This window comes from Ascaphus truei, chromosome 8 (assembly GCF_040206685.1).
Source record: "Ascaphus truei isolate aAscTru1 chromosome 8, aAscTru1.hap1, whole genome shotgun sequence".
Taxonomy (NCBI): Eukaryota; Metazoa; Chordata; class Amphibia; order Anura; family Ascaphidae; genus Ascaphus; species Ascaphus truei.
The window spans coordinates 38,272,973-38,291,913 of record NC_134490.1 but is presented as its reverse complement, the minus strand read 5'-3'; the positions used below and the strand labels follow the sequence as shown (position 1 = coordinate 38,291,913).

General features: G+C 50.0%; 1 protein-coding gene across 3 annotated transcripts; it reads left to right on the top strand.

The window, feature by feature from the left end:
- Nucleotides 1-10,769: 10,769 nt before the first annotated feature.
- Nucleotides 10,770-18,815, top strand: TLE5 (TLE family member 5, transcriptional modulator). 3 transcript variants are annotated; one of them, XM_075611531.1, is made up of 7 exons: nt 10,770-11,087; nt 11,551-11,624; nt 12,183-12,246; nt 14,407-14,451; nt 15,343-15,405; nt 16,561-16,635; nt 17,216-18,815. In XM_075611531.1, exons 1-7 carry the CDS (start codon nt 11,055-11,057, stop codon nt 17,432-17,434), a joined length of 573 nt encoding a protein of 190 aa, XP_075467646.1. In that variant the 5' UTR covers nt 10,770-11,054; the 3' UTR covers nt 17,435-18,815. The 3 variants fall into 3 exon arrangements, with proteins under 3 accessions (XP_075467646.1, XP_075467644.1, XP_075467645.1); XM_075611529.1 differs by having other exon boundaries at nt 10,772-11,087; nt 11,527-11,624; XM_075611530.1 differs by having other exon boundaries at nt 10,773-11,087; nt 11,527-11,624; nt 17,219-18,815.
- The last annotated feature ends 126 nt before the right edge of the window (nt 18,816-18,941 follow it).

The window sequence follows — 18,941 nt, the reverse complement described above, 5'->3', positions numbered from 1 at the left end:
AAATCTATCCATTTGATTAGTAGGGGAAAAAGACAAGCCACGTTGTAGAATATTAATTTGATCATCGGTATAGACTATGTTTGACAGATTAATAATCATCCGATCATCATTCACCGACGGGTGTGTGTGTGTTTTCTTTTGAAGTTTGTAACCGAACGTATCTCGATCCCTCAGTTCACTTTGTTCCACTCCTAGTCCTCCTCGATTTTTTGGTCGGGCACACCTCTCTAAAAAAGAAGATGGCGTAGCTGCGCCTCTCAAAGATCTGGAATCATGATGGGTCTCTACATCAGAGGAGTCAGGGTCGGAGGTTGTCGCCCCAGATGAAGCAATTGGGGAATTATCTTTTCCTATGTGTTTATTTATAAAATGTTTTGAAAAACGGGGGGGATAGGGAGAAGATGGGGATGGCACTCTCGCTTCAGCTTAATGAACAGAAATATGATGATAACACAGGTGCAAAAGGGGAATAAAGTAATGATTGGGGAATTAGGAAAAGCACACCGTTTTGAAAGCACTCATTGTGTAATATGGTATGATGATCAATTTAAAACCAATTTTAATGATATTAAAGTAAAAAATGTGTGAAAAAGTATATATATATATATATATATATATATATATATATATATATGTATCAAAGCAAATATATCGGTAAGGTGACCACACACATAAAACAAAAAAGAAACGCTATATACACTGATAACGAAAACCGAGTCCTGAGGGATACCCTAATTGCTAATAATAACTTAACAGATAGTTTTGTGAGTTCAGAACAAATCAAGGGTATTGAATGTATAACCACAGGGCTCAGCATTAATAATATTTAAAAACCTGTATATAATAATAATATCACCCCCTTTGACAAAGCGCCTCTGCGAAACGTACGTCAGGTGGGAGGCGGAACCAGGCTAACGTCACGAAGTCCGTGCGCAGCAACGAGGGTGAGGTACATCTGAGTGCCGGCAAGACCAGCAAATCTTTATGATGAGAGTCTCCAGTAGATTGTTCCAGTTTTGGGGTGCACGGTAAGAGAAGGAGGAGCGACCGGATACTTTGCTGAACCTTGGGACCATGAACAGTCTTTTGGAGTCAGATCTCAGGTGATTGGTGCTGCATGTGGTAGTGGTTATGAGCTTGTTCAGATAGATGGGTAGCTTGCCCAGAAAGTATTTGAAGGCAAGACAGGAAAGATGAACTTTGCGCCTAGACTCAAGTGATGACCAATCTAGTTCTTTGAGCATGTCACAGTGATGTGTGTTGTAGTTGCATTGGAGAACAAAACGGAATATTGAATTGTAGATTGTGTCAAGTTTGCTAAGGTGGGTTTGGGATGCCGAGCCGTATACTATGTCCCCATAGTCGATAATTGGCATTAGCATCTGCTGTGCGATACGCTTTCTGACCAGCAGACTTAGGGAGGATTTGTTCCTGTAAAGTACACCTAGTTTGGCATAGATTTTGGATGTCAGGGTATCAATGTGCATCCCGAATGTTAAATGGGAGTCAAACCATATGCCCAAGTATTTCAAACTAGTAACAGGAGTTAGGGTGGTTTTAGCGTTGGTTCTGATGTGGAGCTCAGTCATTGGAAGATTTAAAAATGTAGCCTTGGTCCCAAATACCATTGTTACAGTCTTGTCAGTGTTTAAAAACAGTTTGTTTTGAGAAATCCAATTTGCAAGTCTCAAAACGTCAGATTGAAGTATGTGTTCAAGTTCGGAGAGGCTAGGGCTGTGTGCATATAAGATTGTGTCATCTGCATACATGTGTATTGAGGCTTCCTTACAAACTGTAGAAAGATCACTGATGAACACTGAGAAGAGTAGGCCCCAAAACAGAGCCTTGCGGGACACCACAGGTGATATCCAAGGGGTTGGAGTTAGAGCCTGAGATGGACACATGTTGGGATCTACCTGATAGGTAGGACTGAAACCAGTTTAAAGCATGCTTCCCTATGCCAGAGCACTGAAGTTTGTTAAGTAAGATAACATGATCAACAGTATCAAAAGCCTTTGCAAAATCTAGGAATATTGCACCAGTGAGCTGTCCCCGTTCCATTCCACCCTGGATTTCATTGCAAACTTTTAGCAGGGTAGTTACGGTGGAGTGTTTGGGGTGAAAGTCAGATTGGAATTGGCTAGGGAAATTTGTCTTGCTATAGTACAGCGATGCGCAAACTGGGGGGCGCGAGACTGTCTGCGGGGAGCGCGAGGTTTACGGAGGCCCTACGCGCTTCCCGAAGGCACTTAAATTAAGTGCCGGGGGAGCGGCGAAGGCCTCTGTAAACTGCACTTATCTTGGCTCCGGCGGCTTCTTACATGCGTCGCCATGGCAACGCAGCGTCAAATGACGCCGCGAGGTCATGTGATGTCACGCCGGCGCTGAAGCAAAGGTAAGAGTGAGGGGGGGCGCGGAGAGAGGGAAACTACCGTCAGGGGGGCGCAGGGAAAAAAGTTTGCGCTCCCCTGGTATAGTAATCGCTTAATTGGGTATCAACACATTTTTCCATGACTTTGGATAGTATTGGGAGGAGAGAGATTGGCCCGTAGTTTGAGACAGTGTTTTTGTCCCCACTTTTGAAGATTGGGACAACTCTGGCAGTTTTCCAGGTCTTAGATATATGGCCTGCAGACAGGATAGAGATAACTATGGAAGCAATTGGTTTGGCAATGGCTGGGGCACCATGCCTTAGGAACTTAAAATGTAGTAAGTCAGGTCCACATTGGCTGCTTAGTTTTAGTTTGAGGAGCGCTTGTATAATCTCCTCTTCAGATACTAGGCCAAATTGAAAATTGTGGGCAGTGTTGGGAGAGGGTGGGGTTATAGGGGTACTCCCAGTATGAGATTCATGTTTGTGGTTTGGGTTGGTTTCGCTAATAAGTTAATAGCACAACCCACAAAGTAATCATTGAATGCATTTGCAATGTCAGTGGGGTTTAGTGATATTACTTGGTTGTTGATGGCTAAAAGGCTGGAATATATTGTTGACTAGCTGAGAGCCCCGGCGTTGCCCGGGATGTTTGTGGTGTGGGGGTGGCATTTGGGTGGGGAGTGGTCCACGCGGCCCATGGCGGTGTGCGGTGGTACTGCTGCTGTGGCTGTACTGATGGTGATTGTATCGGTGTGCTGATTTGGGAGGGTTTGTTGCTGATGTGGGGGTGCGGATGTGGGGGTGCGGATGTGGGTGTGCCGATGGGGGAGGTGCGAAGGTGCCAATGTGTGGGTGCTGATGGTGTTGATGGGGGCTGGGAATGGTGGGGAGCCGAGAATGCCAGTGTGCTGGGGGGGCATGGGATACCGGTGTGCTGATGTGGTGGTGCTGGGGATAGTGTGTGTGTGTGTGTGTGTGTGTGTGTGTATACACTCGTGTGTGTGTGTATACATGTGTGTATACATGTTTGTGTGTGTGTATACATGTTTGTGTGTATACATTGTATGTGTGTGTGTGTGTGTGTGTGTATAAGTGTGTGTGTGTGTGTGTATATACATGTGTGTGTGTGTGTCTACGTTTGTGTATGTCTACGTTTGTGTGTGTATACATGTGTGTATACATGTGTGTGTATACATGTGTGTGTATACATGTGTGTATACACATGTGTGTGTATACATTGTGTGTGTATACATTGTGTGTGTGTATACATAGTGTGTGTGTATACATGTGTGTGTGTGTATACATGTGTGTGTGTGTATACATGTGTGTGTGTATACATGTGTGTGTGTGTGTATACATGTGTGTGTGTATACATGATGTGTATGTATACGTGTGTGTGTGTGTGTGTGTGTGTGTATACGTGTGTGTATACGTGTGTGTGTGTGTATGACTCCATGTGTGTGTGTATGACTCCATGTGTGTGTGTGTACGTGTACATGTGTGTGAGTATACGTGTACATGTGTGTGAGTATACGTGTCTGCGTGTACGTGTGTGTGTCTACGTGCGTGTGTGTGTGTCTACGTGCGTGTGTGTGTGTCTACGTGCGTGTGTGTGTGTCTACGTGCGTGTGTGTCTACGTGCGTGTGTGTGTGTCTACGTGCGTGTGTGTGTGTCTACGTGCGTGCGTGCGTGTGTGTGTGTCTACGTGTGTGTGTGTCTACGTGTGTGTGTGTGTCTACGTGTGTGTGTGTGTCTACGTGTGTGTGTGTCTACGTGTGTGTGTGTGCCTACGTGTGTCTGCGTGTTTACGTGTGTCTGCGTGTTTACGTGTCTACGTGTGTGTGCGTGTCTACGTGTGTCTGCGTGTCTACGTGTGACTGCGTGTCTACGTGTGCCTGCGTGTCTACGTGTGTCTGCGTGTCTACGTGTGTCTGCGTGTCTACGTGTGTCTGCGTGTCTACGTGTGTCTACGTGTGTGTGTATACGTGTGTGTGTCTACATGTGTGTCTACATGTGTGTGTATACGTGTGTCTACGTGTGTGTGTATACGTGTGCCTACGTGTGTGTATACGTGTGCCTACGTGTGTGTATACGTGTGCCTACGTGTGTCTACGTGTGTGTGTATACGTGTGTGTGTGTGTATATACGTGTGTGTGTATACATGTGTATACGTGTGTCTGTGTGTATACGTGTGTCTGTGTGTATACGTGTGTCTGTGTGTATACGTGTGTCTGTATAGGTGTCTGTAAAGGTGTGTGTGTGTGTCTACGTGTGTGTGTGTGTGTCTACGTGTGTGTGTGTGTGTCTGTGTACGTGTGTGTGTCTGTGTACGTGTGTGTGTCTGTGTACGTGTGTGTGTGTGTGTCTGTGTACGTGTGTGTGTGTGTGTGTGTACGTGTGTGTGTGTGTCTGTCTGTGTACGTGTGTGTGTGTGTGTCTGTGTACATGTGTGTGTGTACGTGTGTGTGTGTGTGTCTACGTGTGTGTGTGTGTACATGTGTGTGTGTGTGTGTGTGTGTGTGTCTACGTGTGTGTATATACAGTGTTCGACAAACCTATACATTTGCTCGCCCCGGGCGAGTGGATTTAACCCCCTGGCGAGTAAATATTGGCCCAAGCAGCCCACGTTTGGTACTAGGTGGCGAGTAGATTTTTTTGTGTGGCGAGTAGATTTTTTGGTGATTTGTCAACCACTATATATATATACTATATATATATATGTATAGAGATATATATAGTGTGTGTGTGTGTGTGTGTGTACGGAGGGATCAGGCTGGAGAAGAAGGAATGTGTGTGGGGGGGGGGGGGGAGCTGCTTACCTTGCAGTCGGCAGCATCTTCCTCGTGCAGGCCGGGAGACGGACCCTGCAGTCATCTGGTACGGAGGGGCAGGACGGGAGCCGGACAGAGGGCATGTGGGGGGGGGGGAACTGCAGGGAGAGCAGCACGGGGCATGTGGAGGGGGGAGAGCAGCACAGGGCATGTGGAGGGGGGGAGAGCAGCAGGGGGCATGTGGAGGGGGGGTGAGCAGCACGGGGCATGTGGAGGGGGGGTGAGCAGCACGGGGCATGTGGAGGGGGAGTGAGCAGCACGGGGCATGTGGAGGGGGGAGGGGGAGTGAGCAGCACGGGGCATGTGGAGGGGGGAGGGGGAGTGAGCAGCACGGGGCATGTGGAGGGGGGAGGGGGAGTGAGCAGCACGGGGCATGTGGAGGGGGGAGGGGGAGTGAGCAGCACGGGGCATGTGGAGGGGGGAGGGGGAGTGAGCAGCACGGGGCATGTGGAGGGGGGAGGGGGAGTGAGCAGCACGGGGCATGTGGAGGGGGGAGGGGGAGTGAGCAGCACGGGGCATGTGGAGGGGGAGGGGGAGTGAGCAGCACGGGGCATGTGGAGGGGGGAGGGGGAGTGAGCAGCACGGGGCATGTGGAGGGGGGAGGGGGAGTGAGCAGCACGGGGCATGTGGAGGGGGGAGGGGGAGTGAGCAGCACGGGGCATGTGGAGGGGGAGTGAGCAGCACGGGGCATGTGGAGGGGGAGTGAGCAGCACGGGGCATGTGGAGGGGGGAGGAGGAGTGAGCAGCACGGGGCATGTGGAGGGGGGAGGGGGAGTGAGCAGCACGGGGCATGTGGAGGGGGAGTGAGCAGCACGGGGCATGTGGAGTGGGGAGGGGGAGTGAGCAGCACGGGGCATGTGGAGTGGGGAGGGGGAGTGAGCAGCACGGGGCATGTGGAGGGGGAGTGAGCAGCATGGGGCATGTGGAGGGGGGAGGGGGAGTGAGCAGCACGGGGCATGTGGAGGGGGGAGGGGGAGTGAGCAGCACGGGGCATGTGGAGGGGGAGTGAGCAGCACGGGGCATGTGGAGGGGGAGTGAGCAGCACGGGGCATGTGGAGGGGGAGTGAGCAGCACGGGATATGTGTGGGGTCCCTCCTGCAGGGCGGGAGCCCCCCCCCCCCCGCTGGCCTCCGCCTCGAGGTGAGGCGGCGGTGCCGAGGAGCGTTGCAGGCGGCGCCGGGTAGGCTGGGCTTTGCTGTGAGGGGGGGTGGGAGAGGTGAGGCGGTGCCGAGGAGCGTGCGGCGAGGCCCGTGGGTATGCTGCGGCCGCTCCCACGTGGATGTGAGGCGGGAGGCAGCGTGTTGTGGCCGCTCCCCCGCTGTGTCCCGGGCGCTCGCTCCACTGACTGTAGCGGCGCCGGGGTGTGAGCTTGGGGGGGGGGTGTGAGCTTGGGGGGGGGGGATGAGCTTGGGGGGGGGGGATGAGCTTGGGGGGGGGTGAGGTGTGTGTGTGTGTGTGTGTGTGTGTGACACTGTGTGTGTGTGTGTGTGTGTGTGTGACACTGTGTGTGTGTGTGTGACACTGTGTGTGTGTGTGTGACACTGTGTGTGTGTGTCCTTTGGCCCGTCACTCCGCCTCAGGCCAATGAGAGGTGTGCGGGGGCGGCCCAAGGGACCAATGAGATTTCCCCTAGGGACACCGGACATCCAGGCAGGCATACAGTGCTTTCACTAATATAGTATAAGATAACCTTCCAGAAGTTAGCTGGGTTTGATGTATTCTGGTGAAGATTGTCAGTAATACTGTGCTTTTGCGTGTCTTGTTTGCCTTGTTCACATGTTCCGCAGCCATCTGTAGTGATTAAGAGCATTGGTAGTGCCAGTTACTTTGTAGCTTTTCCACAAGGCATCCCTGAAATTGTAGAGTGCAATAAGGTCAGTTGTAACCCACGGAAGGTGCCCCCCCGTACTCTTATTCTGTGTAGTGGAGCATGAATATCACAGAGTTTTATGAACTCGGATTGGAAATAGTCGAGTGCAGAATCAGGGTCGGGAATTAAATCGATTCGTTACCAAGGGCAGTTAGTAAGGTCAGCCAGAAACTGTTGTGGGTTAAAGTTTCTAAATGTTCTAGTGAGGAGAACTTTAGGGCTTGATGGGGTGGTTTAGTTTTCCTTACACAGTACACTATTGCATGGTCACTGAAAATGCCAGGAAGGATGCCAGAGGATTGGATTCTGCTGGGATTTGAGAGAATCCAGCCTAGCAAGGAATGGTTGTGAGATTTCAGGTTTGTCCGTGTGGGTTGGGAAATCAGTTGCGTTAGGTTAAGTGACTTGAGTTGTATCTGGATTTTGTGGTTTTAGGGTTGAGCCAATTGAAGTTGAAATCCCCAAGAACTAACAGCTCTCATTCTTCTCATTCAGAGAGGAAATTGATCCAAGAAACTGGGTGATATCAGTCAGGGACTGGAGAGGGGCTTTAGGGGTCAGTAGATGCCAGCAACCAAGATAGGCTTAGAAAAGGGGAGGCAGATTTTGCCAACTAGGATTTCAAAAGAGGGTGGGCTTGAGGGACAATTTAACAGTGTAAATTGAAAGGTGTCTGCAATATAAAATAACACCCCTCCTCAAATCTCTTTGACATATCTCTCCTAGAAATGGAGTATCCCTGAATGGCGATATTTACATCGGGAGTTTTAGGAGTTACAGCAGGGCCCGCCTTCTCGGCACCTCGCTTCTCGGCGATCCGCTCATACGGCGGCACCGAGAAGGGGGCCGCCATCTTGATTTCTAACTCGCGCATGCGCAGAACGGGCGGGTGCGCCCAGCGCGCATGCGCAGACCACAGGTTGCGCGCGCATACCATAGGTTGCGCGCGCATACCATAGGTTGCACATGCGCAGAACGGCAAAAATGCCGGTTTGCACATGCGCAGAAGTGAAAATCGCCGGATCCGCTTTCAGTATACGCCGGGCCTCTGGAACGGAACCCGCCGTATACCAGGGGCCCTGCTGTATTCATGTTTCTGTGAGAATGATGGCTTTGGGTTGATGCATAAGGCACCATGCCCTTAGTTCATCCAGTTTGGCCAGCAGGCTCCGGATATTTATATGGGCGACAGATAAACTTTTTTGGAATTTGAAGGGGGTATTCTCAGGGGTATGGGACAGTGTTGAAAAGGGAGGGCCTGGGTTAAGTTCAATATCAACTGCTAAAGAGAGTAATAGTATGAGTAGAAATTTGAGAAGTTGTTTGCTGTAAATTTGTGATGTTTGTTGGCCATTAGAGTGAGCGGGGGTTGGTGTGCTATTGTATAATATTGTATTGTATGCCCCTTACCCCCTTTTATCCCTCTATGCCATTAGTAGACTAGGTCATTTTTGTAATCTACTAGGTCTGTAGCAAATTTCTTTTTTTTTAAATGCAACAATATCCTCTTCGTATTTGTCTAGATCAGTCTCAATCTTACTAATTTGTTGTTGATCAGTAGTCAAGTTCCTTTTGTATTATTTCAATTTTTGCAGTGACTTCTTCTAAGACTGTTTCATCATGTAATATGAGGATATTGAGAAGTTCCAATGAACATGTATTTAGTGTTGTCTCCCACCTTTCTTTTAACTTAGGCTTGTTCTATAGTGCTCGCGATTCCTCCGCCGTGCGCGCGCGCGCATCAATCATAGTTGGCTGTGTTTGGCATCCGTTTGTATAGATGGGGCGCGCGCGCACGGCCGTGAGCGGTGGCGCAGCAGACAGGAGAAAGTATAATGAAAATTATATTTTCGCGCTGCTGCCGAGCCGCAGGCCAATCAGAGCGCGCCCTAACGCTGTGATGTCATAGTCACACACCCTGGCAGCCCGTGTCACCACCTGCAATATCTAAATGAAACGCGCTCGCCACATGCACGCCCGCTCACACACCAGCGCGCACTATAGAACAGCCCTTATCTAGCACATGTGCCCTCCCCCCCCCCTCTGGGAGATTATGGCTATACGACTGCCCTGTGTTGTGCTGGTTACCTGCTGGGTACAGGAGAGATGAGTTTTCCCGCGATGGTGTGGGGGTACAGGGCAGAGACCTTTAGGGATCCCTCTGGTTCTTCTCTTCGTGGTGTCAGCACCTCCAGACATAGGGGGCATCAGCAGTGCCTGAAGGGGTCCCCGCTTTGACAATCCTTAATCTCTCTACCTCTCTCCATACAGACTGCAGCAGAGCCAAAAGGTACAAATGAGGATGTTCTTTATTTCAGCAGCCACAGCTGGTGTTATTGCAGCGTATGCTCAAATTGATAGGGTAGATCCCTGGCTTCTGGATGGTACTGGCCTGCGGGTAATGGTGAGGCCTAGCTAGATTATGCTATGTGTTCAGCCCATGAGGGGCTGAGAACATGTCCCACTCCGAGCCGGGAGGAGATATTCTCCAACACATCCTACTCCATGCAGGGGCAGGCTAGAACTCACTGAAGATCTCACCCCTAAGGGGCTGAACTTCAACCTCAAAGAGGGAGGGCCCAGCACATGCCCCACCTCTCCTGTCACTCGTGTCACTCAGAAAGTAAGCACGAGGAGAGGAAAACCCCCATAGTCACTGTCACTGTCTACATCTTATTAGAACTTACATGGCAGGGGAAGTTAGAGAGCTTGCTGGACCAGCCACCGCAGTACGTAGTATCACTGAAATCAAAAGAGTGGAAGGTTTATAACCTCAAACCCCTCGGGATCAATTTATGCTGTAAATAGCGATGTAGAGCAGTTTTATTCCACCATGCTCTAAGTCTCCTTGGTAAATGGTTCCCTGAAATTTTCAGGTCATTTTAAAATTGTACCAAATACAGAATAATTTACACTGCATCTGATTTACACTCGCACTATTAGAGAGGGTTGGGGTTCCTTACAATGCATCTGATCTCAGACGCGCTATTAGAGAGAGTTGGGGTTCCTTACAATGCATCTGATTTACACTCGCACTATTAGAGAGGGTTTGGGTTCCATACGATGCATCTGATCTCAGGCGTGCTATTAGAGAGGGTTGGGGTTCCTTACGATGCATGTGATCTCAGATGCGCTATTAGGCCGAGTTCAGGGTTGATGCTATGTGACGTGCGCGCATGTACGCCGCAATTTGGGGTTGTTCGGTGGGAGTTTTCAAAATGAAAACTCCACCGGCGGCAAAGTACAGCGTTGACGCTGCTACTTTTTGCCACTACAACCCAAAATGATTTTTGGGGCTGCAGTCGCGTCACGTGAGCTGATTCAGTCAAGCAGCTTCTGTGACACGTTCGGCACGCCCCCCAAACGCTGCGACCCATCTCCTGCAGCCAAGGCACTGATCACTGGGCTGCAAGAGCGCACGGCGGAGGCGCACACGGACGCTCGCGGCCGCAGCATGTACCCTGAAGTCAGCCTTAGAGAGAGTTGGGGTTCTTACGATGCATGTGATCTCAGATACGCTATTAGAGAGGGTTGTGACACACACACACACACACACACACACACACACACACACACACACACACACACACACACACACACACACACACACACACACACACACACACACACACACACACACACACACACACACACACACACACACACACACACACACACACACACACACACACACACTCTCTCTGGCCCGCAGGGGGAGCCCCTGATCTGTTGAGCTGCAGCCGCCATTAAACAAAAGGAGCCGCGGCGGATAGAGGCGGAGACCGGGGGCGAGACACCGAACAGGAACATCCACAGACTGAGCTGTACGAGAGGCCGGGGCCTGAGACCGAGGGAACACCGCTAAGCCCAAGCAGAGCAGGCCCACGCCCGCCAAGCCCGGCCACAACACAACGGGGCTGGGAGCGCTGAGCCCGGGTATAGTATCACGTGAGGCCGGGGCCCGGGCCTGAGCGGGATATGATGTTTCCTCAAAGCAGCAGCCGGCACTCGGTGAGGAGGCCTAGGGTATATAGTGTGTGTGGGTTTATACACACACGTGAAGTGTATATATTTTTTGTGCGTACATATGTACATATTTCTGTATGTGTATATATATATGTTTTCCTACGTAGAGGATCAATATGTGGAGGCCTGAGACCCCATCTGTAAGCACAATTTACAAATGGTTGTATAATACGGTTATTTGGGGGACCCTGTGTAACACCCCCATGTTTCTCCTCTTCCTTTCAATTGTAAGCTCTGTGGACCATGAGCCTTCTCCTTATAATCTGAGAATCAGATAACCTTGTAATGTTTGATTTTATGATGCGATTTTCTCGCCTACTATGCTGCGCTACGGAGTATGGTGGCACCTTCTAATGAAATTATAATGCATGAAGATATCAGGGTGTCTGCTCCGTCTCATCTGTCTCCTTTCTCGCCCCTCCAGGGCGCCTCTCACCTGCCCCAGCAGCTCAAATTCACAACTTCCGACTCATGCGATCGAATTAAAGATGAGTTCCAGTTGCTGCAGGCACAATATCACAGGTAAGAGGGGGCACGGCTCTGCACCACCCTACTGCTCTCACACGTGGCATTCTGCTGCTACACTTCTGTCCTGTGTGTTTGCACTCTGTTATTCCACACACCGCTCTCACTACACCTCCATCTTGCACTGTCACGTGTTATGCCTGTACTGACCCCAAGACACACAGATGGCAGCTCTGTCAGTCTTTCCTGTCCTGCAGTGTCCATTGCTATTCCTGTCTTGACCCCAAGACACACACGTCTGTCACTGCGCCTCAATCGTGGTCTACTGTCCCAGTGCGGACCCCACACACCGCTGTCACTGCACGTTTGTCACCCCACAGAAGCCCATAGTAATCAGACACCTCTTCCTGTCACAGCACCTATATGCAGCCATGCTCCTTCTAATATTCCGGCTCTGACCTCCCACACAGTTCTACCATTGTATCACTGTTGCACTGCATCTTCCGCCTACACTTCCAGTACCGACTCTCTCAACACACACACACACACCTTGTCACTACACACTCTGCTATTCCATCACTGACCCCTCTGTTCACATCTGTGTTTCCCTTTCAGCCTGAAGCTGGAGTGCGATAAACTGGCCAGTGAGAAATCAGAAATGCAGCGTCATTATGTGATGGTACGTACCAGGACGGGCACTGATGCATGGGTGGGGATTTGGGGGGAGTTACAGGGAGCACATGTGAGGGGTAGCTATCAGTATTTACAACTGCACTACAGTTACTACCGCACAGGGGCTTCTAAATGCCAGGAGTATCTGCACAGCTAAGCTCTCTGCTTTGTGTTAAACACTCAGCCATGTAATGCCTGCCATACCCGTTTTGTCATTTGTTGACAAATAACTTTAGTAACTTCTCAGCTTTAAAACCCAAACTCTTAACCCCGGGGAGCTGCCATCACCAGTGTGACGTTTCAGTGGCCAGTCCCGATTTTCAGCAATTGCTATTTCTAAGCGCCCCAGAAGTGTATCATTTCCAGGCACTATTTCTACAAGACACAAAGTCACTGCGAGGTTTTTAGCAGTTGCACCGTCGCAGTTAAAGGGTCCTGCTACACACGGCTTCACATGTGGCATAGCAGGCCCCTCTAAAAGCAAATGGACTGGAGCACAATTTAGGTGGACTTGCATTTTCCTTGGAGAGGGCTTGTTACTCCTCCGTTCAGGGCAATTAGCTCTTTAATTGTGGCTGCCAAGAGCTGGCTGCAGATGGTTAAGCAGAGAGCGGTAACACCTCCTGTTCTGAATTAACCCCCAAGGAAATCTAAGGAAACTCTCCTGTTATATGTGGAGTAATGAACCTTCCCGTCCCGTAAATGCCACCTCTAGAGACCAGTGACATTTCTAAGTATAAACAAACAAAGCAGCCACTGTGAGTCCCCATGTAGGTATTCCGTGCAATGTACACACTACCATTTTTTCCCCCTCTTTTCCAAATTCATTTTATTTCCCCTTTATTCACCTTTTTGACTTGCTTTTAGTTGTAAATTATTCCATTGGAACACCTACAAAATAATGTAACATTTTTGTTCGTGGACCTACTGGTGAATGTGTCTCAGAAGGAATCCATCAGTCCCGATGGCTGTGTTTTCTCTGCTTGTTTGGTAACAAATCTGTATGTATATAGCACATTCAGTAACATTCCTATTGCGCCACTTGGCGCAAAATGTGCCCACGAAACAAATAACATCATTGCATCTCCTTCATGTTATTTGGAAGTGAACGCATCGCCGGCCCTTGTGGCAGCAACTTTTAAGAGCTTTCCAAGACTTGGAAGCGGCAAAAACAGGAGGTTTAGTAGAATAGGGGAGTGTGTCTGCCAAAAAATAACCCCCCTCCCCCCCCCTTTCCCTCTCTGCAGGTCTCCTGGCTAATCCCCCTCCTGAGGGTTTATCCCTTTCATTCACTGTGCCAGACAGCTGCTTGTTACAGGACCAGCAGGGAGAGGGGAGGAAGGGGGGGGGGGGAATAGAGGGCCAGAGCAGGGTGTAAATCTGCTGAAAAATCTTTGTGGGACTTGTAAGCACAAAGAGGTCAGGCTCAGGGGAGGGGAGGGGGCTGCTTCCCAGACAGAGGAGCAAAGGAAAACATCTGTTAACAGTTTCACATCCAGAAGAGCCTGCACAATGTATGCACTTTACAATTCCACTGGGAGGGGTTTTACACAGCCACCACTGGGGTGGAATACTGTCATAATGATGAGGTAACCCAATGATAGGGTGTCATAATGTTGATACCCTTTACAGACAGAACGGTCAATTGTTCTTTTGAGCAACTTTAATCCCAAATATACACCAGAAACATTTTAGCAGCCACCTCTGGAGTGGGATCCTAGCTGCACCATTCTGCCTCTTTGCTCTATTCTGCTGTCCTGTTTGGGAAGGGGGGGGGGGGGGGTGTAAAAGGATTTGCCACATGGTGAGTGTAAAAAGCTTAGACTGGGAATAAACTCACATTTTTTAAATTAAAATTGCAGCAGATTTAGACAGATGAAATGGGTTCCGTGCATCTGGATCCGCATCCCAAGTTCATTGAGTAGTCAGACTGCCCCGAAGCGCTGCTGTGGGATCCTGTGTTCATAGCCAGGGTTATGGGAGCTGTGCATAGCCAGAGGATGTTTTAGACATTCCTGCCTAAGAACCAAACCAGCAGGAATAAGGAATTTGTAAATACAGACTCTGTCTTAAACATTTTATCATGTGTCAGTCTGCACATATTGTCCTGCATTAACTCCTTGAGTGCCTCTCTCCTACTAACCTGGCACTGTGCTTTCCTCCTCAGTACTATGAGATGTCATACGGACTGAATATCGAAATGCACAAACAGGTGAGAAACTGTTCTTTTTGCCTCAGAATAAGTTCTGCAGGGCAAAGCCAACAACCAAACCTTAAATTATGAAATAAGGCCTTTTTATGTTTGTTATATTGCAAAAACGAGTAAAAAAAATTTTAAAAAAAATTATTCAACCAAAGCAAGTCAGTATGGGGGCTAGGTCAAAATCATGCCATTTATTCCAAAATGCAGGGCAAACATTTCTATCTGCTTCAGTTTGTGTCCGATGTATGTATTAATCCTGTTTAATCTTTTTACGTGTAGGGCAGGTCTCCGGCATGGAGATTACTGCTACTTAAACCTGCCATATTAATTTGACGCAAAGAGTTAAACTGAACCTGATTTTGATGCATCTCATTATAATATTGCACTGACTCCGCCCTGGGCTCCTATAACCACTCCCCAAAAACGTTCATGGCGGACGTGGAGCAAGTTGGGGCGAAGCGCCTTAGTACAGGGGGTGCTCAACTCCAGCCCTCAAACCCCCCCCACCCCCCCTATCTGGTCAGGTTTTCAGGATATTCCTGCTTCAGCACGGTGGCTCAACCAGTCCCTGCTTCAGCACAGGTGGCTTTGATTGAGCCGCCTGTCCTGAAGCTGGGATATCCTGAAAACCTGACCTGTTGGGGAGGCTTGAGGACTGGAGTTGAGCGCCCCTATCTTAATACATTGACGCAGGGTTAATAGAACCCAATTTTCACCTGTTGGAGCCATGCTTCATTTGCAACCCTTGATACAAATTCCACATGTTCTACCTACGTAGCCTTTCTCCTAAATGAACGAGTTCTTCAGTTTGCGTTATTTCGGCCAAATGAAGCGCGTGTTCGATAATAAGATTACCGAAGTGTTCTGCCATTTGACGCTGTAACCTCTCATCTCTGTCAGGCCGAGATCGTCAAGCGGTTAAATGGAATCTGTGCTCAGGTGCTGCCGTATCTGTCACAGGAGGTAAGTTTGCTCTGCATGGGAGGAGGCCGCGCTATCGGGGGGGGGGGGGGGGGAAAGGGGGGTCGGCGATGATTATATTTTAGAGAGAAACATAGAAGTTGAACCACTTGACCCACCCATTCTGCTCATTTTCCTATCGACTGTAAAACATTAGGCTAAGGTCCCGCTGCATGCCCGCCTTGCGTCCTCGCGGCACGTGCACGGCGCCTCACCGCAGTCTGTAGGCAGCTTTTTTTTAGGCGTGGGGGTTTGTGGCCAAAATGGGTCGGGTGGGCGCGGCCATGATTATGGGGGGGGGGGGGCGGCCATGTCGCACATTTTCTGTTCCAAGTGAAGGATCCGCATAGCATGTTGATGGTGTGTGTGTGTTAATATGTTGTGTGTGTTGTGCACTTGAGGAAGGATCCACCCCCTCCCCTGTTCATGTCAGGCTGCCGGCGATCTCCCCACTTCATTGGCTCACTGGCACACCATGTGACGCGTCGCCGCACAGGAACACAATCCTGTTGTATCCCCCGGCTGGCTGGCGCGTCACAGTATTGCAGTGAGCCAGGAAGTGAGGAGTCATCAAGGACTTCTAGCTGGTGAGAGGCGCACGCCGCTGGCTGCAGCGGGGACCTACCCTTACACCAGAAGTGGCCAACTCCAGTCCACAATGGCCACCAACAGGTCAGGCTTTAAAGATCCCTGCTTCAGCACAGGTGGCTCAGTCAATGACTGACCTGCTGGTGGCCCTTGAACTGGAGTTTGCCACCCCTGCCTTAGACCCTACGCGCTCCTTGGCTTTCTTTTGATATTTAGGATAGCATGTATGAATTCCCTTACTGTATTAGCCCCTACCACCTCTGTGGGGAGGTTATTCCACAGATCTACCGCCCTTTCCATGAAGTACTTCCTCACATTTCCCCTTAGCCCGAACCCTCCAGCTTCAGAGCGTGACCTTGTGTTCTAGCGACAGCGCTCTCTCTAAAATATACTGCCCTCCTACACCTGGTTGTAACCCTTGATATATTTGAAAGTTTCAATCAGATCTCCCTTCCTCCAAGTTGTACTTGTTGAGGTCCTGCAGTCTTTCCTGATACATTTTATGACCTATGATGGCTCACGTCACCCGCCGTTGGCACAGATTACACCTGACCCCTGGTCTCTCCACAGCACCAGCAGCAGGTCCTGGGAGCCATCGAACGGGCAAAGCAAGTGACTGCTCCGGAGTTGAACTCCATCATCCGTGTACGTGAGAGCGCTGTAGGGGCGCCCTATTTCTGAGCGTGTGACACAGCTCCGGGGGGCTGCACTGGAGAGGGGGAGGGAAGTGGGGAGGGGAACGGTGTCATAACCGGCTATGTAACATCTGCAATAAACAGCATGCAGTACACCCTGTCACAAATCTCTTTACACTCAATACCTTCTGGCTGTGTCACTGTCACTATGGTTGGAGGGACACTGTGAGGGCCACTTTGTCACCTTGAGGAGAGACGGACTCTATAGCCATAGGTTTTCTTCTCTGTGTCACCCTGAGTTGGGAGGGACAGATTTCATGTCCCAAAGGTCCCATCCGTCTGTCACTGTGTCACCCTGCACTGGGAGGGACAGACTCCATGGGTCATAGGTCCCTCCTGTCTGTGTCACCCTGCACTGGGAGGCCCCGACTTCATGTCCCATCTGTCTGTGTCACCCTTTGATTTTTCAGTGCATTGCCTCTTTGGCAGTGAAAGGGTTAAAGCAGAGGAAGGGGCCACAGTCCTGTCTGACATGTTTCTCCTCTCCTCCCCCCCTCCCCCTCCTCCTCGCCCTCCTCCCTTCTCTACAGCAGCAGCTTCAGGTGCATCAGCTGTCCCAGCTCCAGGCCCTGGCCCTCCCTCTGACCCCTCTGCCCGTCGGCCTGCAGGCCCCCTCCCTGCCTGTCAGCGCCAGCAGCGGCCTTCTCTCACTCTCTGCGCTGGGCTCACAGGGCCACCTCCCCAAGGAAGACAAGAACGGCCACGACGGGGACCCACGGCCTGACGACGATGGGGACAAATCCGATTAAACAGGGAGGAGAGGTGGTGGAGGTTGTGGGGGGTGAGAGAGACCGATTTTTTGAGGTGCGGTGCAGCTTGAACCCGTGAGCGACCCAGAGGGGCCTGCGACACATTGTACGAACATGCAATGCATTGCAGGTTTCTCTGGCAGCCATGGGGTTAAGAAAGCAAGGATCAGGCAGCGAAGGGGTTAAATAACAATCCATTTCAAGTGTACAATTTGAGTGTGTCCCCCTTGGTCCAAATAAATATATAAATATACAGTCGGCCCTTATTTTAACAGCATACTTAAAGCACAACATTTCCTGTCCCACATATATTATCAGCCCAGTGCACACGGTGTGTTTGTCCCCTCCTTGCCCCTGTTCTGCCTCCCACAGATGTCCTGAAGTTTAGAAGACTAAAGTAGGATGGAGTACCACATTGGCGAGGGACCTGCAGCACATCACAGAGCCCTCTATCGGAGGAACGCAATAGAAGAGCTGAGCGACCTTAGACGCATTTGTACAGCCCTCCATACTGGCCCTGCATAACTGGGGGTCAGGAGAAAAGGCCGATAGGACAGAGGGGTGGAATAGTTCAGGGACTCCGCCTCCTGCGTCCCATGTGCAGCGCAGGGCTTTTTTCTGCTTTGCTTTTACTTGGTTGGCTGTGGGTGGGGGGGTCAATATTTCCTGCATAAGAAAATGGCAGCCATTTTTAAACACCCTCTTCAAAATTCCAAGCAGGTATCTGGATGGGGGGTGGGGAGGGTGAGGCGGAGTTTTTCATAAACAACATTTCTTTTTCTTTTTTTAACCCGTTCGCTGCCAGTGGGGCCTGCCACGCACTGGGGAGTAAGGAAAGGGTTAAGGCCCACATTTACTAAGTGTTGCAATTCCATAAGACGCCATCCGGCACAAGAAGACACCTTTATGGGACATTCAAGTCAGGACGTAAGGTGTGTGGAACAGCACTGCTTAGCGGATTTGGTCCTAAATCTTTACTTCCATCAGCACTTAGTGTGCTTAAGTAGGACAAGCAATTTAACCTCCTGCCCCTGCGGCAGTGAAAGGGTCACAATCATTGACTCTTAATCGTTTAAATCTAAGGCGGGGGAGGCTTTAAAAAAAAAAAAAATTTAACTCCCTCTCTGCCGAAGGATCTTCTGGCAGCGATGGGGTTGAAAAAATAATTGGGGGAGAGGGGGAATAGATTTCTGTAAGGTAGTGTGTCCCATGCCCAGGTTTGTGCTTTGTACATAGTCATGTAGAAAAGCTTTGGGTTTTCTTTTCCCCTATTTTTTTGCCTTTATTTTGTGTCCGATCATTGAACCTGTTGATTATAATATTAAGTGTGGAGAGCGAGACTGTGCCTTTTTCAATAAAGCGTTACAATGCCTGCTCAAAATCTGTGCTTTTGTGGGTTGAATAGTGTGACACAGGGTGATGGCTGCTGGCTCCGGGAATATATTTGGAGGGGATGGGGGACCCCTGGAAACAGAAAGGTAACACAAATTCTGGTTGGTTGAATCGT